Here is a 23086-nt window from a genome sequence, read left to right on the forward strand (position 1 = left end):
GGCTTCCCTGTCCTTTACTATCCTCTAGAGTTTGCTCAAACTCATGTTCATTGAGCCGGTGATGCCATCCAACTGTCTCCTCTTCTGTTGCCTCCTTCTCCTCCTGACCTCAATATTTCCCGTATTTCCTTACTTTTTACATATCCTTTGTTTTTCATATAGATGAAAGAATGTTGAAAAATGGGCCCTTGACTGGGTAGGGGCATCTTTAATTGGAAATTAAAGATCAAAAATTGTTTCTATGTTAAAAGTTGTAAAAATTATTATCATTATATTAGTATTCTGCTCTTGAATTAACTATTAACAAGATATAGATTTCTTTGAGTATAGTTAAAAGTGTATAGATAATTCCACCTATTTCTTGTTTTGACTTTGCAAGAGTTATTATGCTTGTGTAAACAAAATGTAGTTGACCACAGGCAGAATTACTGGAAAAAAATGCATACTATTTGGAAACTTAGTGCTTCTTTGCCTGTGTGGTGTTATGACTTAATGTGCTTTATTTTTGTGTTTTAGAAGAGGTCTGTCAATGAAAAATGATATGCTCATTGACTATGCTAATTACCATTACAAAGTTAAAGATGAGGAACTGTCATTCATTGCACTTTTAATTAACTTTATTGCTTTAAAGGAATATATGATGACCTTGTATCCTTTAATTCTTAGAAAAACAAGAAGTTCTCATTTGAAATGAAGCAATTTGTGTCTGTAGTCTTGCTTGCTTTGGCCACCTGATGCGAAGAACTGACTCATTGGAAAAGACCCTGATGCTAGGAAAGATTGAAGGTGGGAGGAGAAGGGGATGGCAGAGGATGAGATGGTTGGATGGCATCACCAACTCAATGGACATGAGTTTGAGTAAGTTCCGGGAGTTGGTGATGGACAGGGAAGCCTGGCGTGCTGCAGTCCATGGAGTCTCAAATAGTCAGGCACGGCTGAGCGACTGAACTGAAGTGGACTGAACTGAGTCTTGCTTAAGACTTTAAAGCAAGCAAACAGACAAAATACCTGAAGAAAATTTTGTAGATTTCTACTTCTTGAAAAGTGTTGGCTGAATTTTTATGGAAATTGTTGCTGTTGGGTATACTTGATGTGAATTTAAAGATTCTGGGCATAGACTTACAGCAGTCAACTTTCAATAGACCAAAGAAGACTACAGCAGTTTGAAACATTAAAAATTGTAACTTCTCGGCTAGATGAGAAGATAATTATATTTCACATATTAATATTCATATTTTTTCATTGTTATGTTTAAAAATTCTCATTGAACAAACATGTATAAATATGTATATCATCTATATTATTGTATTATGTTTAGAGTATGTTTATGTGTCCAGTATTTATAAATGTAGATTTTTTTTTTTTTTAGGATGAATTGCTGTTTTTGCATAGTCACCTAAAATTCAGTGAGAATATATGACTTGTAGCATAGGAGGCCTAACTGAAAAATCTAGTTTCTGGTTAAAGGTTAACGTTTTTATATTCTCTTCTCTTTTGCAGCACTACTCATTTGTTATCTCATTTAATTTTTAAACTAGGATGTGAATTATGTTCAGTGAACATTTATATTATCAAATTAAAAATATTCCTGAAAATTTTCCTAATCTTTCATAAGTTGAATGCACATGTAAATTCTAGGCATTTTAGGTTCAACTTTACTGATGTCTGCAATAAGTTTTGATGTGATTAGTAGGATGCTAGAAGGATTTTCACCTCCAGATCTAATATTTATTGGTCTTTTACTGATTCTTGATATCTTTTCACTAAAGCATCATTTCTTTGAGTACACTGTGTGCTGTGCTCAGTCGCTCAGTCGTGTCTGAATCTATGTGACCCCATGGACTGTAGCTCACCAGACTCCTCTGTCTATGGGATTTTTCAGGAAAAGGTAGACATTTGCTTCTCCAGGGGTTCTTCCAGACCCAGGGATCGAAACCTGCATCTCCTGCATTGTGGGCAGATTTTTTACTGCTGAGCCGTTGGGGGAGCCTAATTGGTCACTATTAGTCTTTAATTTGGATTAGAGTTATTTCTTCTCTTACTTACCCAGAGCAAATTTTGGTCAGTGAGAGGGTACAGCTCATGCACTTTGAGTACTGCAACAAGGAAGGACAATGAAACGAGATCTTCAAAATTATATTTTTAAGCATATGTAATTTTTTTTGTTATATTTAAAATTTTGCCTCATGAATCTAGCTATTTAACTTAAGAATTAGAACATGACTAACTGTAACAACCCTGTTCTGTCCCTGTACTTTTCCCCAGAGGGAACCTCTGGCTTAAATTTTTGTTATAATTTACTTGCTTTTGTAAAAAAAAAAAAAAAAAAAGTTTTTTCTATATATTACATATATATGACATTTATATATATATGTGTGTGTGTGTATATCTATCTATCTATCTATCTATATATGTATAGGTTTACTTGTTTATGTGCCTTGTAGAAATGGGTTGTTATTGGTGGTGGTTTAGTTGCTAAATTGTGTCTGACTCTTGCAATCCCATGTACTGTAGCCCACCAGGCTTCTCTGTCCATAGGATTTTCCAGGCAAGAATACTGGAGTGGTTTGCCATTTCCTTCACCAGGGGATCTTCCCGACCCAGGGATCTAACCTGGATCTCCTGCCCTGTAGGCAGATTCTTTAAATGGATTGATGCTGTGCAAATTTTCCTGCAGTTTTTTTTTTTTTTTAATCCCAAGTTATGTTTCAAGCCTTACCCATGTTGTTGTATACACTTATATTTATTTTCACTGATATAAAATATTCTAATTTATGATTATCCCACAGCTCGTTTAATCATTTGAGTGTCAGCAGATATGCAAGTGTCAGTATTGCTAGGAGTATTCTTATACATGTTTTCAATGATACCAAGTCTGTATTCAGCAGTTTTGCATAGGGGAGACTTTTGTCAGAGACAAGCTATTTTCCCCTTCACGAGTAATTTCTTTCCTATCATACATTTTTCCTTTTTGCTCATTCCTCTTGACTTTTTATTTTTAATTACAGAAAAAGCTGCAAGAAATAGACAAAGAATTCCTCTGTACCCTTCATTCACTTTCTTCAAATATTAACATTTTGTCATGTTTACTTTATCTTTATTCTTTTCCCTCCTCTTCATTCTCTTCTTTTTTTTTTCCCTTTTTCCCTTTTTCTCCTGATAATGTATGTAGTATTTTTTGTTTGTTTGTTTGTTGTTCTTTTACTGAGGCAATATAGGCAAAGTACTGTGTTCTAAAGTAGCATTTGATTCTCACCTTCTACCCTCTAATCCCTTTCCTTAGTAAAGCTATTATATTATTTATTTGAAATATGGTTTGATTGTTGTTCTTTGTATTCCATTTTAAGATTCAGTTTCCTTATTCCTCTGCCTGTTGATTCTAGTTTTATTTTATTGATTATGTGAAACATTAATATGTTTCCAGAACTCAGAAACATATTATGAAATTACATTTAGGGAAGAGGTGCTTCCTACTATTCAGTTCTGTGTTTTTACACTTCATTCCACCTCTCTTCCACCTACCAGTCTCTTTATTTTTGCTTTATCCTTTCTGTTTCCTTTATGACAAATGAGTAGATGTATGCATCTATATCTTTTCATGTATGTAAGGACTGTTTGTATTCTGTAAGTTATCTTTAAATTTTATTTAAGTTGATCTTTGATAGACAAAATATTTCTGTGTATTCTATAGTCATTTGTCAATCTTTTCTTTTGTTGTGTCTGGAATCAAGTCATAGTTAGCCATTTCTTACATGCTCTTATATTTTCTTTTAGTACTTATATGATTTTATTTTTATTTAGAACCATAATCGATTTGTTGCTTTTATTTGTTTTTTGGTTTGTTTATAATGGGAGATATGAGTCTAATTTCAGTGTTTTCCAAATGGCTAATCAGTTCTTCAGGCATTGTTTATTAGTAAGCCCATCTTTGCCCCAGTAATTTGAAATGCCATTTGGTCATATATTTATATTTCACATACATGACTCTATTTCTGGACTCTCTGGTATATTTTTCATTCTGTTCATGGCGTTCTCAAGGCAAGAATACTGGAGTGGTTTGCCATTCCCTTCTCCTATAGATCATGTTTTGTATTTTGTATAAATACACTGTCTTAATTATAAAGGGTTTATTCTTTATTTTAACATAATTTATTATAGAATATCTTAACAAGGTCAGTAGTATGTTTTATGGCAATTTAGTGTATTTTAATAAGGGACAAGTATCCTCCTAATACTTTTTTCTTTTTTACCTTTTGTGTTTTACTTTTTCCACGTAATATTTAAAGTCAATTTGTCTAGCTCCATTATAAAAAAAATATTTACTTTTACTGGAATTATATTTGTCTATACATTAACTAAGAGAAGACCGACATCTTTATGATGATTAGTTGCCCTGTCTAATCAGAAGAATCTCTGTTGTTGTTCAGATCTAGCATTGAGTCTTTCAGAAATGCTTTAAAGGTTCCCTCATGTTTTTTGATAAATGTATACCTAAGTATTTTCTCTTCTTTGTTGGTATGGAAAATAATATTTTCACTACCACCATATCTTCTAGATAGTTATTGTTTTTACATATGAATACTATTGGCTTCTGTTCATTAAGTTAATATCTTATTACTTTACTGAATGTGTTTATTGTTTGAGTTAGTAGAAGCATAAGGAGGTTTTACTCCACGCCCAAGGTAAGAGAAACCCAAGTAAGATGGTAAATGTTGCAAGAGGGCATCAGAGGGCAGACACACTGAAACCATACTCACAGAAAACTAGTCAATATAATCACACTAGGACCACAGCCTTGTCTAACTCAATGAAACTAAGCCATGCCTGTGGGACAACCCAAGACGGGCGGGTCATGGTGGAGAGGTCTGACAGAATGTGGTCCACTGGAGAAGGGAATGGCAAACCACTTCAGTATTCTTGCCTTGAGAACCCCATGAAGAGTATGAAAAGGCAAAATGATAGGATACTGAAAGAGGAACTCCCCAGGTCAGTAGGTGCCCAATATGCTACTGGAGATCAGTGGAGAAATAACTCCAGAAAGAATGAAGGGATGGAGCCAAAGCAAAAACAAAACCCAGCTGTGGATGTGACTGGTGATAGAAGCAAGGTCTGATGCTGTAAAGAGCAATATTGCATAGGAACCTGAAAAATCAAGGCAAATTGGAAGTGGTCAAACAAGAGATGGCAAGAGTGAATGTCGACATTCTAGGAGTCAGTGAACTAAAATGGACTGGAATGGGTGAATTTAACTCAGATGACCATTATATCTACTACTACAGGCAGGAATCCCTCAGAAGAAATGGAGTAGCCATCATGGTCAACAAAAGAGTCCAAAATGCAGTACTTAGATGGAATCTCAAAATGACAGAATGATCTCTGTTTGTTTCCAAGGCAAACCATTCAGTATCACAGTAATCCAAGTCTATGCCCCAACCAGTAACGCTAAAGAAGCTCAACTTGAACGGATCTATGAAGACTGACAAGACGTTTTAGAACTAACACCCAAAAAAGATGTCCTTTCCATTATAGGGGACTGGAATGCAAAAGTAGGAAGTCAAGAAACACCTGGAGTAACAGGCAAATTTGGCCTTGGAATGTGGAATGAAGCAGGGCAAAGACTAATAGAGTTTTGCCAAGAAAATGCACTGGTCATAGCAAACACCTTCTTCCAACAACACAAGAGAAGACTCTATACATGGACATCACCAGATGGTCAACACTGAAACCAGATTGATTATGTTCTTTGCAGCCAAAGATGGAGAAGCTCTATACAGTCAACAAAAACAAGACCAGGAGCTGACTGTGGCTTAGATCATGAACTCCTTATTACCAAATTCAGACTCAAATTGAAGAAAGTAGGGAAAGCCAGTAGACCATTCAGGTATGACCTAAATCAAATCCCTTATGATTATACAGTGGAGGTGACAATAGATTTAAGGGCCTAGATCTGATAGATAGAGTGCCTGATGAACTAGGAATGAGGTTCATGACATTGTACAGGAGACAGGGATCAAGACCATGCCTATGGAAAAGAAATGCAAAAAAGCAAAATGGCTGTCTGAGGAGGCCTTACAAATAGCTGTGAAAAGAAGAGAAGCGAAAAGCAAAGGAGACAAGGAAAGATGTAAGCATCTGAATGCAGAGTTCCAAAGAATAGCAAGAAGAGATAAGAACGGCTTCTTCAGCGATCAGTGCAAAGAAATAGAGGAAAACAACGGAATGGGAAAGACTAGAGATCTCTTCAAGAAAAGTAGAGATACCAAGGGAACATTTCATGCAAAGATGGGCTCGATAAAGGACAGAAATGGTATGGACCTAACAGAAGCAGAAGATATTAAGAAGAGGTGGCAAGAATACACAGAAGAACTGTACAAAAAAGATCTTCACGACCCAGATAATCACGATGGTATGATCACTCACCTAGAGCCAGACATCCTGGAATGTGAAGTCAAGTGGACCTTAGAAAGCATCACTACGATCAAAGCTAGTGGAGGTGATGGAATTCCAGTTGAGCTATTTCAAATCCTGAAAGATGATGCTGTTAAAGTGCTGCACTCAATATGCCAGCAAATTTGGAAAACTCAGCAGTGGCCACAAAACTGGAAAAGGTCCGTTTTCATTCCAATCCCAGAGAAAGGCAATGCCAAAGAATGCTCAAACTACCGCACAGTTGGACTCATCTCACGTGCTAGTAAAGTAATGCTCAAAATTCTCCAAGCCAGGCTTCAGCAATACATGAACCGTGAACTTGCAGATGTTCAAGGTGGTTTTAGAAAAGGCAGAGGAACCAGAGCTCAAATTGCCAACATACCCTGGATCATGGAAAAAGCAAGAGAGTTCCAGAAAAACATCTATTTCTGCTTTATTGACTATGCCAAAGCTGTTGACTGTGTGGATCACAATAAACTGTGTTAACTTCTTCAAGTGATGGGAATACCAGACCACCTGACCTGCCTCTTGAGAAATCTGTATGCAGGTCAGGAAGCAACAGTTAGAACTGGACATGGAAAAACAGACTGATTCCAAATAGGAAAAGGAGTATGTCAAGACTGTATATTGTCACTCTGCTTATTTAACTTCTATGCAGAGTACATCATGAGAAACGCTGGACTGGAAGAAACACAAGGTGGAATCAAGATTGCCAGGAGAAATATCAATAACCTCAGATATGCAGATGACACCACCCTTATGGGAGAAAGTGAAGAGGAACTTAAAAGCCTCTTGATGAAAGAGGAGAGTGAAAAAGTTGGCTTAAAGCTCAACATTCAGAAAACGAAGATCATGACATCCAGTTCCATCACTTCATGGGAAATAGATGGGGAAACAGTGGAAACAGTGTCAGACTTTCTTTTTTGGGGCTCCAAAATCACTGCAAATGGTGACTGCAGCCTTGAAATTAAAACACACTTACTCCTTGGAAGAATAGTTATGACCAACCTAGATAGCGTATTCAAAAGCAAAGACATTACTTTGCCGACTAAAGTCCATCTAGTCAAGGCTATGGTTTTTCCTGTGGTCATGTATGGATGTAAGAGTTGGACTGTGAAGAAGTCTGAGTGCCCAAGCATTGATGCTTTTGAACTGTGGTGTTGGAGAAGACTGTTGAGAGTCCCTTGGACTGCAAGGAGATCCAACCAGTCCATTCTGAAGGAGATCAGCCCTGGGATTTCTTTGGAAGGAATGATGCTAAAGCTGAAACTCCAGTACTTTGGCCACCTCATGCGAAGAGTTGACTCATTGGAAAAGACTCTGATGCTAGGAGGGATTGGGGGCAGGAGAAGGGGACGACAGGATGAACTGGCTGGATGGCATCACTGACTCGATGGATGCGAGTCTGAGTGATCCTTGGGAGTTGGTGATGGACAGGGAGGCCTGGCGTTCTGCGATTCATTGGGTCGCAAAGAGTCGGACACGACTGAGTGACTGAACTGAACTGAACTGAGGTGGTTTTCCTCCTTTCCTTATTTTTATGCTTCTATTTAGTTTCTCTTGTCTAATTGCATTGCTTTCGTGCAGTATTAAGTGGTATTGAGATAGTAGGCATCCTTGTCTTATTCCTGATCTTGGAAGAAATACCTATATGTTTTTTCCATTAATTACCGTGATTACCTTAGTACTGAGGTCTGTATGTTTTACCATAAGAAATGATGCATTGATTTTTATTTGTTCAGTGTCTTTTTTTTTTTCCAGTGTTAATTTTGCTGTTTTTCTCCATAAGTCTATTAATATAGAGTGTTATATTAATGAATTCTCTAACCTTGCATTCCTGAACAAATCAAACTCATTCATTGCATATCATTTTCTCAATATGGTGTTAGATTATGTTTAGTAATATTTTATTTAAAACTTTTACCTAATTATTTTTAGTTAAATACTTTGTTGTTCTGGTTTTTATTATTTTTATTATCAGGCTTGGCTATCAATGTTATATTAATATTATATAACTGTAGTGAAGTTTTCCTTCATTTTCAATGCTCTGTAATAATTTTAGAGTATTGGGATAATTCTAGTTTTGAATTTTTGTTAGAAATTCTCTTGAAATACTTTATAGGGTGTGCTTAGTCACTCAGTCTTGTCCAGCTCTTTGCGATCCCACTGACTGTAGCCCTCCAGGCTTCTCTATCCATGGGATGATTTCTCTAGGCAAGAATACTGGAGTGTGTTTATATGCCGTCCTTCAGGGGATCGTCCCAACCCAGGGATCGAACCCAGGTCTTCTACATTGTAGGCGGAGTCTTACTAGTCTGAGCCAGCAGGGAAGCCCTTATCTATAAGGTAATTGGCTTATAATTTTATTTTTTCCCCAAGGAAATATATGTTTTTAAATTATTTAATCCAGTCATATTTTATAGACTATATTTCCATGGAGACTTGCCCATTATAACAAGAGTTTTCAAATTTATTTACCTAGGAGTCTTAGAGGACTTTAGGATTAAAAAAAAAAAACTTTTCCATTTTAATTATTATGTTACCTTTGTGACTTAATTTTTATATTTGTACTTTTCTCCTTTTATAAGTTAATAAGTTAATTACTATTCTCTTAATTTTCTTAGAATGTCAGGATTTTGTTTAATTTGATCTGCTTTTTTAACCTTTGACATCTGCATTGTCTTTATTATTTTTTACATGCTTTTAAAATTTTCTGTGTTGTTTCTATTTTAGTTTATGATATAGAAATTTAATTCATTTTAAAATTGATTGAAGTGTTCAAGGCTCTAGATGTTTTTTCTAAACACTGCTTTAAAGGTATACCATAGATATGTAATGTTTTCTTTATTTCTTAGAAATGTGTAGTGTCTTTACAGTGGAAAATTAAAATTGTACTGTGACTGGATGGATAATGGAGTAGGTAAAAAGATTCCTGGAAAAGCTTGTTGGTATTATTTTAACATTTAGAAGAGGAAACTGACTTACAGAGATTTGTGTAATTTGCCCAAGGCTGCATAACAATAAGTTGTTATGGTTCAAATTTGAACCCATTCTGATTCCCCAGTTGTGGCTTTTACTTAAGCAATAATATTGTGAGGTCACAGAGGTACTGAACACTGTGGCTTCATCAGGGAACAGTAAGTAGTACAGTGTGACTGGAGTGAAATTGGCACTTAGTGGTATCATTTCTGTGTTGGGCAAATATTTCTTTGGGAAACTATTAACATGAAATAAAGCAGGATTATGTAAGATAAAGGGTAAGTGTGATGCATGTACCAGACAACTCAATGCAACTGTCTGGTGGTTAGGTGAGCCTCTGGATCAGGAGGTCTGTAGAATGGTTTGTGTTGGACATGTGAATCATTTGTCATTAGCTTATAGATGATAATTTAAATAAGAACTTCTGAACCTGGTAAGAATATTGTGAATACTGACAAGGTTAGAGGGTGTAAAAAACAGTGAAATTAAGATTGAGTGGAAAAGAGTCTGAAAAACAAGAAAAAAGTCAAAATACTAGAAGGAATTTAGGATATGTGTATATTGTCACCCTGCTTATTTAACTTATATGCAGAGTATATCATGAGAAACGCTGGACTGGAAGAAACACAAGCTGGAATCAAGATTGCCGGGAGAAATATCAATAACCTCAGATATGCAGATGATACCTCCCTTATGGCAGAAAGTGAAGAGGAACTAAAAAGCCTCTTGATGAAAGTGAAAGAGGAGAGCGAAAAAGTTGGCTTAAAGCTCAACATTCAGAAAACGAAAATCATGGCACCCGGTCCCATCACTTCATGGGAAATAGACGTGGAAACAGTGTCAGACTTTATTTTTTTGGGCTCCAAAATCACTGCAGATGGTGATTGCAGCCATGAAATTAACAGACGCTTACTCCTTGGAAGAAAAGTTATGACCAAAAAGCAGAGACATTACTTTGCCGACTAAAGTCCGTCTAGTCAAGGCTATGGGTTTTCCTGTGGTCACGTATGGATGTGAGAGTTGGACTGTGAAGAAGGCTGAGCACCGAAGAATTGATGCTTTTGAACTGTGGTGTTGGAGAAGACTCTTGAGAGTCCCTTGGACTGCAAGGAGATCCAACCAGTCCATTCTGAAGGAGATCAGCCCTGGGATTTCTTTGGAAGGAATGATGCTGAAGCTGAAACTCCAGTACTTTGGCCACCTCGTGCGAAGAGTTGACTCACTGGAAAAGACTCTGATGCTGGGAGGGATTGGGGGCAGGAGGAGAAGGGGACGACAGAGGATGAGCTGGCTGGATGGCATCACTGACTCGATGGACATGAGTCTGAGTGAACTCTGGGAGATGGTGATGGACAGGGAGGCCTGGCGTGCTGCGATTCATGGCGTCGCAAAGAGTCAGACACGACTGAGCGACTGAACTGAACTGAACTGTGCGTGTGTGTGCTAAGTCACTTCAGTCAAGTCCAACTCTGTAGCCTGTCAGGCTCCTCTGTCCATGGGATTCTCCAGACAGGAATACTGGAGTGGGTTGCCATGCCTTCCTCTAGGAATTTAGGCTATAGTGGCTTATAGGTGCCAAAGGAAGAGTTTCAAGGAAAAGGGAAAGTCATTAGTGTGATGTGCTCTGGAGTAAAGGATAAAATAAGAAATGTTCATTTAACTTAATAATAGCTGAAAGGAAAATTAATATCATAAATTATGAGTCTAGTGGAGTGACGAGGATTTGAAAGAAAAAGGAAATTTGGTTGTGAAGGGCAAGTGTGAGAGGGTGGTGGTAAGTACTGGAGTGTGAATGTGAGGGTGCTTCCTCACCCTCCGTACTTTCCTCCCTCAAACTCCCTTTTCCTTTCCTTTATTTATCTCATTCCTTTCTCTTACTTCCTTTATTCTACCCTCTCTCCCACTTTCTCTTCTTAACATGGCTTACTTGAACATATAATGTTACAGATTGGGAATGTAACTCATGACAACGTGACATTTTGTCTTACATTATCGATACAAATATGAATAACATGCATGGTGGTATGGTGGTTTAGTCGCTAAGTTGTGTCTGACTTTTGCAACCCCGTGGACTGTAGTGTGCAAGCCTCCTCTGTCCATGGGATTTTCCAGGCAAGTTATACTGGAGTTAGTTGCCATTTCCTTCTCTGGGGGATCTTCGCTACATAGAGATCAAACCCAAGTCTCTTGATTGCAGACAGTCTCCAGACACCAAAAAGGTATAATGGTAAAGAGTCTGCCTGCCGGTCCAGGAGGTGCGGGAGCCTCGGGTTCCTCGGATATTTTGCTGCTGAGCCACTGGGGAAACCTGTCCACACACTTTGTACCTTTTATACCTGGAAGTAAACATACTTGTCCAATAAATTTTAACAATCTTTGAAGTAATGATGAAGGTAATTTCAGCACAGTGCTAAAAGCTTTACATATTTTAGTCAATTAAAACCTCATCATCACCTCTATGTCAGTTTTACAAATGAGGAAACTGAAGGAAGTTAAGTAAATTTGCCAATTGTTTTGTACTTATTTTGGCAATATAATTTCAAAGTTTATGCTCTTAATCATAAGGCTGTATTCCTTTTTACTATACTTCAGTACCTATTGTCATTCCTTTAAAAAGTTAGTAATATTTTTAGTATAATTTTAATTTAAAAGTAGAAGTTAGAATATTTTGACATTTTAGGGAAATCTGTTAGCATATAGAATAATGAAGGATAGAAAAAATAATTTCTGAAAAAGATATATCAGGTAGAAATGTGAATTAAAATTACAGGGTTTTTTTGTGTGTTTTCGTTAAAATAGTGAAATGCTTGTTGGAGAAACAAGGATACCTTACCCAGTATGGCACACAGTATTTGAAAAATACAATATAGATACACAGTAAAAGCATATATAAGATAATTAAGTAGTCCTGTATGGTACCAATAAAAAATTGATACAGTCTTTAGTTTGTTAATACCTAATGACCTTATAAATGTCTTTCTTCAGGGAAAAATGCAATTGCCATTGTGAGCTGCCTTCCAGAATTTATGCTAGAGCTTCGCTGACGTTGCTACTGATGCCAATGTGGAATAAAGGTCTTTATAATTTAGACAGTCAAAACGGATAAATGAATTACTCTTAAAAGTGATTTAGTTTCTCTTCTTAAACATTAAAACACACATACAAATGTATTTGAATTTTTAGAAGGGACATTTGAAAATAATCTGTTTATTTTGCTGTCATCAATATTTTTGTCTCATTTCATGTTTGGAATTGGCTTTCCTTTTGTGACCTTTGTGTTTGAACTCTAATTACAATCTAATAATGTTTTGTTGTGAAACTAACTACAGAGTTGCATTTCCCCATTATTTGTCTGTGGAAACAAACTAAAATTGACCTTAATATGAAAAAAAAATCTTATGTTGTTCTAAAAGAAGAAATTAACCCAGAGACAGTAGATTAACTATTGTAATGCCATTGTTTTTCCCCTTAGCTCTGGTAGTAACTAATTCATCTGATTTGCCTCTTGAGTCATAAAGTCACTGAATATGTGGATACATGTCCTGCTCATTGCTGTCTTCTTGGTGCCTAATGCCTGTGTCTGGCACTTGGTAGGCATTCTAGTGCTTTTCGTAACTAACTGAATAGGTAAATAATAAAGTTAAATAATTTCTGAGTTGCAAATGGACCCCTGTAGTAATGTATTAGTATGTAAACATTAAGATTTTATTAAATTGTTTTGTTTGCGTGGGTCTCACATGGAAATGTCATGTTAAATTTAGAAACACTAGTTTTAGATCTTAGATAACAATCCCTGAAAAGTAATCATAGAATCCTCATTTTCTATCCTTTGCTTTTACTTTCCTTGTCCTGTTTCCTTTCCTCCCCTCTACTCTCTTTCTTCCCCTTAATTGCTCTTTATTTTTTCCCTTTACTAATACTTTTTTTTGGTTTATTTGTTTTCCTTCAGTATCTGGAGTCCATCTTTCTCCAGCTTCTCCTGAGATTGTATTGGACCATGATCATACTTCCCCTTCAGTTGGCTGCCTCTCTTCTGAGCCCATCATTGCATCACCAGAGAATACACATGCAGATAATAGCATTGGCAGTCAGACTATTCCTAAAGCACAGGTAAAGACAAGCAAATTTTTATAGGAAGTTTTCCTACTTAAAAAATTGCATACTAATTTAATTGAAGTTTTCCTGATTTTCCTTTTTTTTTTCTGTAGATACTCTTTGAGGTTAATATCTTGAATTAAAAAAACTAAACAATGTTTGTTTTGTGACATAATTTTAAGGTGTCCAAATAGCTTTATTTACTAAAATATGATTGGAATATCTTATTTATTAAAATAGACTTACTTTTGCATTGGAAATCGTGAATTTCAAAAAGGAAAATAATTACAAAAACCTTTTTCTTGGGGCTTCCCTTGTTGTCCAGTGGTTAAGAATCCGCCTGCTGATGCAGGGCATACTGTTTTGATCCCTAGTCTGGAAAGAGCCCACATGCCTTGGAGCAACTAAGCCCATGCACCACAACTACTAAGTGCTCTGGAGATCAGGAGCCACAACTTCTGAAGCCTGCATCTCTAGAGCCATGCTCTGCAACAAGAGCAGCTACTGCAATGAGAAGCTTGCACATCACAACAGAAAGTAGCCCCCATTCATTACAACTACAGAAAGCCCACATGTAGTAATGAAGACCCAGTGCAGCCAAAAAGAAAATAAAATCAATACATACATAATTTAATAAATATTAAAAAATAAAAAAAATTTCTCTTTCAGGGGAACTTAAAATATGTTTTCAAGTATTAGAGTATTCATTTCAGTTTTAGAATAAAAACAAAAATATAGCAGTCATAATGTTTATTCTTTCAACTATTTATTGATCCAGGCCTTGTGCTAGATGCTGGAGTTAGACCAGATTTCCAAGTGCTATATACAGTCTTGAGTCACCTGTTATCTTTACTAGAAAGTGATGATCAATTAAAGATTATTGATAAATTTCAAATTGATTTTTAATGTAATAGACAAGCAAATTCTGAATGTGTGTGTAAATTCAAGAACTTGTGAGTGTCAGAATTTTCTATACTTATTATACACCCTCAGCATAAGAAAAAAGTTTTAAGTTTTTAGTGCTTTATTTGGAAAATAATAAAAACCTTAAACTCTTAAGTTTAGAGAAAATTTTCTTTCTTAGATCAGATTGTTGTAACAATTTGAGGTCTTCTGTTGATTTACTTAAAGGGTGAAATAATTTCAGAACCTTTGCTACAACTTAATTTCCAATGTGGTTTCTAGTGCCCTTTGGGTGATTTCTTTCTTGGTATAGTGTAAACTTTCCTCTCGTGTGTGTGTGTGTGTGTGTTTTTTTTTTTAATGTGGTTTAGAATCAGCAATCAACACACACTCATCTGGATATCTCACTTTTTCCACTGGGTTTAACTGATGAGAAAAGTAATGGAACAATTGCTTTTGCGGATGATTCTGAGGATCCTGGAGCCAATGTATCAAACATACAGCTTCAGCAGAAAATTTCAACTCTGGAGATGAAACTCAAAGTTTCTGAAGAAGAAAAACAGAGAATTAAAAAGGTATATTTACATTTGCCTAAAAAATAAATGTTTGAATTGCATATTCTGGAAATATAATCCCAAACTCTGATTGAAAATTCATCAGTGGAAAAGCCGTTATGCTCTTTGTGATATGCTTAAGTTGGTAGATGAGTCTATCACTTACAAAAGCCTTTGATAAGAAATTTCTAGCCATAAATATGTACTTTTAAAGATATGAATGGCTTTCACTAGATTTTTTTGTTTTCCTAATGAATGCTTTCCTTTGGGTTTCTTTATTTTGAAAGCACATAGTGTTGCAATTTTATGTAGATTAGAAGATTTGTACTATTCATTTGTCTTTAGAGAAGTCACGCATCTGCGATATTTGACAGAATACTTAGAAATACAGCTGTTCTAGTAAATTATTTGTGTGTGTTCTTATTTCTGTTTTCTACAAAGGTCTCTATAAAAAGACTTGAGCAAGTTTATGGGAAGTATGTGTTGAGGTCATTTCAGTTCAGAGGATCAGTCATGTCCGACTCTGCAACCTCATGGACTACAGCACTCCAGGCCTCCCTGTCCATTGCCAACTACCAGAGTTTACTTAAACTCAAGTCCATTGAGTCAGTGATGCCATCCAGCCATCTCATCCTCTGTTGTTCCCTTTTCCTCCTGCCTTCAATCTTTCCCAGCATCAGAGTCTTTTCCAATGAGTCAGTTCTTCACATCAGGTGGCCAAAGTATTAGAGTTTCAGCTTCAGCATCAGTCATTCCAGTGAATATTCAGGACTGATTTCCTTTAGGATTGACTGGTTGGATCTCCTTGCAGTCCAACGGACTCTCAATAGTCTTCTCTCACACCACAGTTCAAAAGAATCAATTCTTTGCCACTCAGCTTTCTTAATGGTCCAACTCTCACATCCATACATGACTACTGGAAAAATCATAGCTTTAAATAGACTGACATTTGTTGGCAAAGCAATTTCTCTTCTTTTTAATATGCTCTCTTGGTTGGTCGTAACTTTTCTTCCAAGGAACAAGCGTCTTTTAATTTTATGGCTGCAGTCACCATCGGTTGTGATCTTGGAGCCCCCAAAATAAAGTCTGTCACTATTTCCAAGGTTTCCCCATCTATTTGCCATAAAGTGATGGGACCAGATGCCATGATCTTAGTTTTTTGAATATTGAGTTTTAAGCCAACTTTTTCACTCTCCTCTTCCACTTTCATCAAGAGGCTTTTTAGTTCCTCTTCACTTTCTGCCATAAGGGTGGTGTCATCTGCATATATGAGGTGATTGATATTTCTCCCGGCAATCTTGATTCCAGCTTGTGCTTCATCCAGCCCAATGTTTTGCATGATGTACTCTGCATATAAGTTAAATAAGCAGGGTGGCAATATACAGCCTTGATGTACTCCTTTCCTGATTTGGAACCAGTCTGCTGTTTCATGTCCAGTTCTTCCTGTTGCTTCCTGACCTGCATACAGGTTTCTCAAGAGGCAGGTCAGGTGGTCTGGTATTCCCATCTTTTTAAGAATTTTCTAGAGTTTGTTGTGGTCCGCAAAGAGTTGGACACGACTGAGAGACTTCACTTTCACACAGTCATAGCTTTGGCATAGTCAAAAATGCAGAAGTAGATGTTTTTCTGGAACTCTCGCTTTTTCGATGATGATCTCTCATTCCTCTGTCTTTTCTAAATCTACCTTGAATATCTAGAAGTTCATGGTTCATGTACTGTGGAAGCCTGGCTTGGAGAATTTTGAGCATTACTTTACTAGTGTGTGACATGAGTGCAATTGTGCAATAGTTTGAGCATTTGACATTGCTTTTCTTTGGGATTGGAATGAATACTGACTTTTTCCAGTCCTGTGGCCACTGCTGAGTTTACAAATTTGCTGGCATATTGAGTGCAACACTTTCACAGCATCATCTTTCAGGATTTGGAATTCTGTCACCTCTACTAGCTTTGCCTGTAGTGATGCTTCCTAAGGCCCACTTGACTTCACATTACAGAATGTCTGGCTCTAGATGAGTAATCACACCATCATCATTATCTAGGTCGTGAAGATCTTTTTTGTACAGGTCTTCTGTGTATTCTTGCCACCTCTTCTTAATATCTTCTTCTGTTAGGTCGATATCATTTCTGTCCTTTATTGTACCCATCTTTGCATGAAATATTCCTTTGGTATCTCTGATTTTCTTGAAGAGATCTCTAGTCCTTCCCATTCTATTGTTTTCCTCTGTTTCTATGCATCAGTTGTGGAGGAATGCTTTCTTATTTCTTCTTGCTATTCTTTGTAACTCGGCATTCAAATAGATATATCTTTCCTTTTCACCTTTGCCTTTAGCTTCTCTTCTTTCTCAGCTATTTGTAAGGCCTCCTCATTCAACCTTTTTGCTTTTCTTTTCCTTGGGGATGGTCTTGATCCCTGCCTCCTGTACCTATGTTGAAGTAGCATGTTGTTTATAGTTAGCTAAAATGCTTTTGTGTATTTATTTAATAAGCATGAATGCTTTTAGTATTATATCAAGGTTAATGTTAATGTTAGTGTTTGATATTGGTCTGGAAATGAGAGTTAAGCGTACATTTTATATTGTTGAAATTTAAAGACCATGCTTCCTGTGGGTTCTTTCCTTTCCAAATATTTTCTATTATGTCATTGAAAAATCAGAGTCTATTTTTTGCCATAAATATTATACAATTTATGCTTTTTTCTTTTAGGATGTGGAATCATTGATGGAGAAACATCGTATCTTAGAAAAAGATTTCCTTAAAGAAAAAGAGCAAGAGGCCATTTCTTTTCAAGATAGATACAAAGAACTTCAGGTAAACAGCAAATTAAAAATTTAATATGTAGGCCTTTTGATGAAGTATGTTACATATAATTTCAGAAAGTGCTCAATAAATGCTTTATGAATGAGGGATCAGGTACTGGCTTAAATATGTAAAATACTGACTAATATTGATGAAATCAATGATAAATGCCATTTTGAAAAGTAGATATCTCTGAGAAGCTGTGAAGGGTAGTTGCTTGAGTTTCAATCTGGCTTAAAATATTCTGTTTCTGATGATTTTCTCAATTTGGAAATTGCACATTGCAGTTTTTCATGTTGTGATTACATTTGAAAAGAACTGATATATTTAACCTTTTTCATAAATGTAATCAGTCTCTTCTTCTCCTCACATTTCCTTAACAAATTTGTTTCTTCTGCAGTCTTGTCCATCTCAGTAAATAGCAATTCTGTCTTTCCAGTTGCTAAAGCTGAAACCCACATTTACACCTTTTGTACTTACTCCAAGTCTGTTCCTTTAGCTATTGGCTCTACCTTCACAATATCCAGGTTTTGACTGTTTTTCGTTATGGTCACTGCTGCCAACCTATTCTAAGCCACCCTTATTTCTTCCTTGGAATGCTGAAGTATCTTCTGTTCTAACTTATCTTTCTGCTTCTGTCGTTGCCCACTTACAGATCATTCTCTACATGGCAGCCACTGTGATCTGTTTAATAGTTAAAGCTGCTCATGTCATTTCTCTGCTCTGAAACCTTCGGTGGCTTCTCATCTCACTCAAACTAAAAGTCAAGTAAGTCCTTAAAATGGTTTGCAAGGCCCTTCATTTTCTTGCCTCCCTTCTCCCGTCTTTTCCCTGACTCTTTCTCCTCAATTGTTTTACTTTATCCTGATGTCTAGAATACACATCCCTCACTTTTCTGCATGGTTTACTTTTTGATATCATCCTGGTCTCCATGCCAGTCTCACCTTATCAAGGGAAACCTTTTAGACAGTGCTGACATCCCCTACCAGCCTTCCCATATTCTCCTTTATTTTTCTCCATAGCACTTTTTACATCTGACAAAGTGTGTATTTACTTGTTTATTTGCATAGATCATTTTAATAGTCTTCTAAGTGGTCTTCTAGCTTCTACCCTTGCTCTTCACTCCTAATGAGTCTTTGTTTCAGCAGGTGAAATAATGTTTTTAAGAATGTGAATCACTTCATTACCCAACCTCAATTATCATTCTCCTTTCAGTGTAAATCTTCTGACTTCTCTCCAACTCGCTGCCAACACCCCTCCATCGCCGGCCCGCCCCCCCCCCCCCCCCCGACCCCACCCCACCCCACCCCGCCCCACCCCGCCCCAAGTGACTCTTGCCTGGCCTCGCCTCAGCTGCTAACTTGCACTGAGTTCCTAATGAGGTCCAGGTGAATGTGTGAGTCTATGTTACTGAGAGCATTCCCTCCCTGTTGGGGTGGTGAATGGAGGGAAACAGTTTGTGATTCATTCACATTTTCTCCGACTGGAATGCTCTTCCTTTCAGATATCTGCATGGTTTTGTTTTAAAAAGGGCAAAACTTGAAAATAAGGGAAAGCATTAAGAGCGTGTTCTTTCAGGAGGACATTACTTACTTGACCTACTCACAGATTATTTAGGACAAATGTAGCAGTGCTATTAAACAGTGCTCACTGTTTACTATTGATTAAAAGTCTCAGTTGTATTGACGTTACATGCCAATTTTTTTTGACAGAAAAGGTACAAACAATACTGGTCTTTTAGAATTTCAAAAAATACTGTTCATGTTACCTTATAGGATATTCATCATTTTTGTTTCTAACTAGGACTCTTGCTTAGTCTAATACTCTTATTTAAATTTTCTATCCATGTGTGCTAAGTTGCTTCAGTTGTGTCTGACTCTTTTTGACACTATGGATTATAGCCTGCTAGGCTCCCCTGTCCATGGGATTCTCCAGCTAAGAATATTGGAGTGGGTTGCCATCCCCTCCTCCAGGGGATCTTCCCACCCAGGCATCGAACCCGTGTCTCTCATGTCTCCTGTGTTGACAGGCAGGTTCTTTACCCTAGCATTGCCTGGGATGCCCTTTTTATAGGTATGCCAATTGAAATGCTCTTTGCAATGGTCTTAACATCTGATTCGTTCTGTTAACATAAATGATTCATTAATAAAGAGTACATTAAGTCTGTGATGTGTTTCCCTTATATTTATGTGAATCACATTTTAACTGTTTGAAAATTGTACTCTTTAACAACTCTCATGAACCCTTGCTACCTTTAGAAACTTGCTCAAATGCTACCTTCTTCTGGAAGCTTTCTTTGACTATTCCATAGAAAATAAGAATCTGTGTACATGGTCAGCATTTCCTATCCCCATTTCTTTGCTTTTTCCCCCCTCTCGTCATAACACCTATTATTTCATTTTGATTTGTTTATTTTTTGTTTTCCTCTACCAGAGTGTAAGCTCCATGAGATTAGGAACTTTCCTTTCCAATGCTTGGAGCAATACTGGCTTATAATATGGCTCAGTTAATACTCTTGAATGAAAGAATTCATTAATATAATGCACCCTGCTCCCCAAGGGCTAATTACAGTGTGTATGTCCACATTTATAGTCCCATACTTAGAATTATAGTGCTTATTAGTAGGTTCAGTACTGAATACTGAATACTTTGTGTGTTCTTTTCTCTACATTGAGTGACTTATTCTGGGCCTGCTAGTGAGACAGATACCTTTGAAATTCAGTTTCTTAGTCTGTTAATGCGAACAATAACGTACCTGAGAGACCAACACCTGACATCATAACACTTTGAGCTTTCCATAGCGAAGGCCAATAGTAACAACATAATTGTTGACCTACTGCTTTTACTGTCAATAGTGATAAGAGTAACAACTTCAGTTTTCGAAATGGATATTCAGTATTAAAAATTTTCAAAACTAATATTCAGTATTTAAAATACTTTCCTTTTACTAGAAACAATACTTCCCAAGAAAACATTTTTTTGGTGATTTTCATTCAGTACCAAAAAGGACCTCTCTCCTTTTCTTACTATGTGTAAAAAAGAGTAAACTAACAGCGAGTATTTTATCACCTTGGCTAAGTAAGTGATAGAAAAGTGTACTAGGAAGTCTAATAGTCAAATTGAACAGGAAGTCTAATAGTCAAATTGAACTCAAAGACAGGCATTCTGTTTAGTTTCTCTATCACTGCTGGGTGATGGAAGAAGTCTGGGCTTATCCTTTTGGTCTTTGCTCATAGAGCTGGAGAAGGGACCATGTTTTTTTCCAAGGGGTTTGATTCTCATAGGGTGTTCACTATCTAAAAGTTACCTGTTCTGCTAGGTTGCCCCTTTCGTGAACCTTTGGGTAGAGAAGGATAGCTTTTCTTTGGGCTTGTTTAGTTTGTGCTCCTTGGCACATGCTCATTGCTGGTCATTCCATTATCCAGTTTGGAATTTATGAGGGAGACTAAAAGCAAACTTACAAAATTTGCTATTGTGTCATTCCTGGGTCCTCAGATTCCCAGGTGGTCTGTTTTCTTGTCTCTTTCTGTAGTCTTCTTAGATTTGTTTTAAAGATAATGTCCAGGCCTTTCAGCTGTACTTACTGAGAAACCTAGGGAGAGGTGCATCTACCTCTTAGTCTAAAAGTGAAATAAGAAGGAATATTTAAAATTTTAAATATTATATATTGTAGCTACTTCAGGAAATCAATTCCACCTTAAAATACATCAATTTAAAGCCAGTATTTTGAGTAAATTTTTAAAAATGAAATTAGTGTAAGTAATCAACTCATAGAGTCATTGTAGATAGAGGAGGGGCAAATAAAAATATGTGTAGCTCAATTTGTGAGATAATTCATTAATCTCTATATCTGCATTATATTTATAAGTTTATGCATAAATAGGTAATGTGTTAGACTTTTTGGAAGTATATTTTTAATAAATATTTTTAAATTAATTGTACCTGATTATTAAGAATTGAGAAAATCTTGGGCTTTGCTCTTTGACCTACTTTGTGTAATTCATTTTTTTCTGGAAATATAGCCCTTTTAAAAAACTGGTACAAAGTTTTTTCTGTCTAGTACTTTTTAAGAAATAGAAGATGTGATTAAATTTGTGAATATCAAAGGAGAATACTCTATGCTAAATATAAGTAAGATGAAATTTTAGCAAAAGTGACTTTTGAAATCATGAACATAAAGTTTTTTGCTTAAATTTGTGACCTGTCAGTCATCCCTTAGATATTTGAAAGTTAATTTATTTATTGTATATTTTCTTCAGACTGTGGTAATCCATATAATTTTTCTTTAAGCCATATGTTACATACAAGTTTTCTAAATGTGTGTGGAGCTCAATGAAATAGAAAACATTTTCTTTTCTGCTATTTCTGATGATAGGGATAATATATTGGTGCTTGCCTCTCTGTGATATCCTAAATGAAGCAAAATATCCAGGAGTACACAAAGATAATCCTGGCAAGACTGGATTAAATTGACTGAAAAGTTTGTGTGTGGAGCTGTACAATACAGAAAAAGAAAAAAAAATTCACACCTTCTCATCACCATGAAAAATCTAGGTGTTTTCAAGTGATCTGAAAATGTAGCACTTTAATTTTTAATCTTGTAAAGAAATCTGCCTCCACTTAGACTAGTGTTGGATGTGCCTTTGTCATGATTTTAGTCTAACCAGAGATGGAGTCATTAATAAATGGAATGTTTGTAAGACCCTTAAACTTTGAAAAAAACAAAATAAAACAAAAACTTTAACTGTTGCAGAGAATTCTGCCAGTGTTGATTTTTGTGATATGGTCTAATTGCTAGGCTAGTTGGAGGGGTGTGAATGTGCCGATAACAGAAGGAAATAACAAAGAACCTGAAGCCTGCAGTACAATGGGGGTGTGCACTACCTCTCCTTTCCTGTTCTGTCCAGGGTGTGTAGCCCTAGCAGAGGAAGAAACGTGAGTCATGCTGCGTTTGTCTGAGGTAGCTATTTAAAGGACTTCTCATGAAACATGAATAGAGAAATTTATCTTAGTATAATTTGGATTCCAGTGTCTTCTGTTTTCTTTCTTTGACTCTCATAGCAAGTACATCACACCTGTGACAGGCAGTGAGGAAATTTGGAAGCTTACCAAATTGTGCATCTCGTAGTGTGACCACATTTTAACAGGTTTAACCAATAGATCTTAGCTGATTGTTAAATTATCTCTGATAGTTGTCAGTATTGGTACCTATGGCTAGATATGGGAATTTTCTATACAAACTCTTTAAAGATTGAGTCTGTTCCTCCAAATGCTATTCCCCATTGATGTTGCTTAGCTATATAGTATGTTGAGTATTCTGTTTGAGAATT

The 23086-nt window shown here is 36.4% G+C and overlaps 1 protein-coding gene across 3 annotated transcripts in view; it reads left to right on the top strand.

The window, feature by feature from the left end:
* Nucleotides 1-23086, top strand: part of LOC120861136 (coiled-coil domain-containing protein 91-like) — a 305946-nt gene that overhangs the window by 43179 nt on the left and 239681 nt on the right. For 2 of the 3 annotated variants that reach the window (XM_040236771.1, XM_040236770.1), the window contains exons 3-5: nt 13358-13518; nt 14778-14981; nt 17664-17768. In XM_040236771.1, coding sequence (XP_040092705.1) covers nt 13358-13518; nt 14778-14981; nt 17664-17768 — 470 coding nt within the window. The remainder of the gene's footprint in view (nt 1-13357; nt 13519-14777; nt 14982-17663; nt 17769-23086) is intronic. The other variant, XM_040236772.1, reaches the window with a different exon arrangement.

The sequence above is a fragment of the Oryx dammah genome, unplaced genomic scaffold (genome assembly GCF_014754425.2).
Source record: "Oryx dammah isolate SB20612 unplaced genomic scaffold, SCBI_Odam_1.1 HiC_scaffold_11229, whole genome shotgun sequence".
NCBI lineage: Eukaryota > Metazoa > Chordata > Mammalia > Artiodactyla > Bovidae > Oryx > Oryx dammah.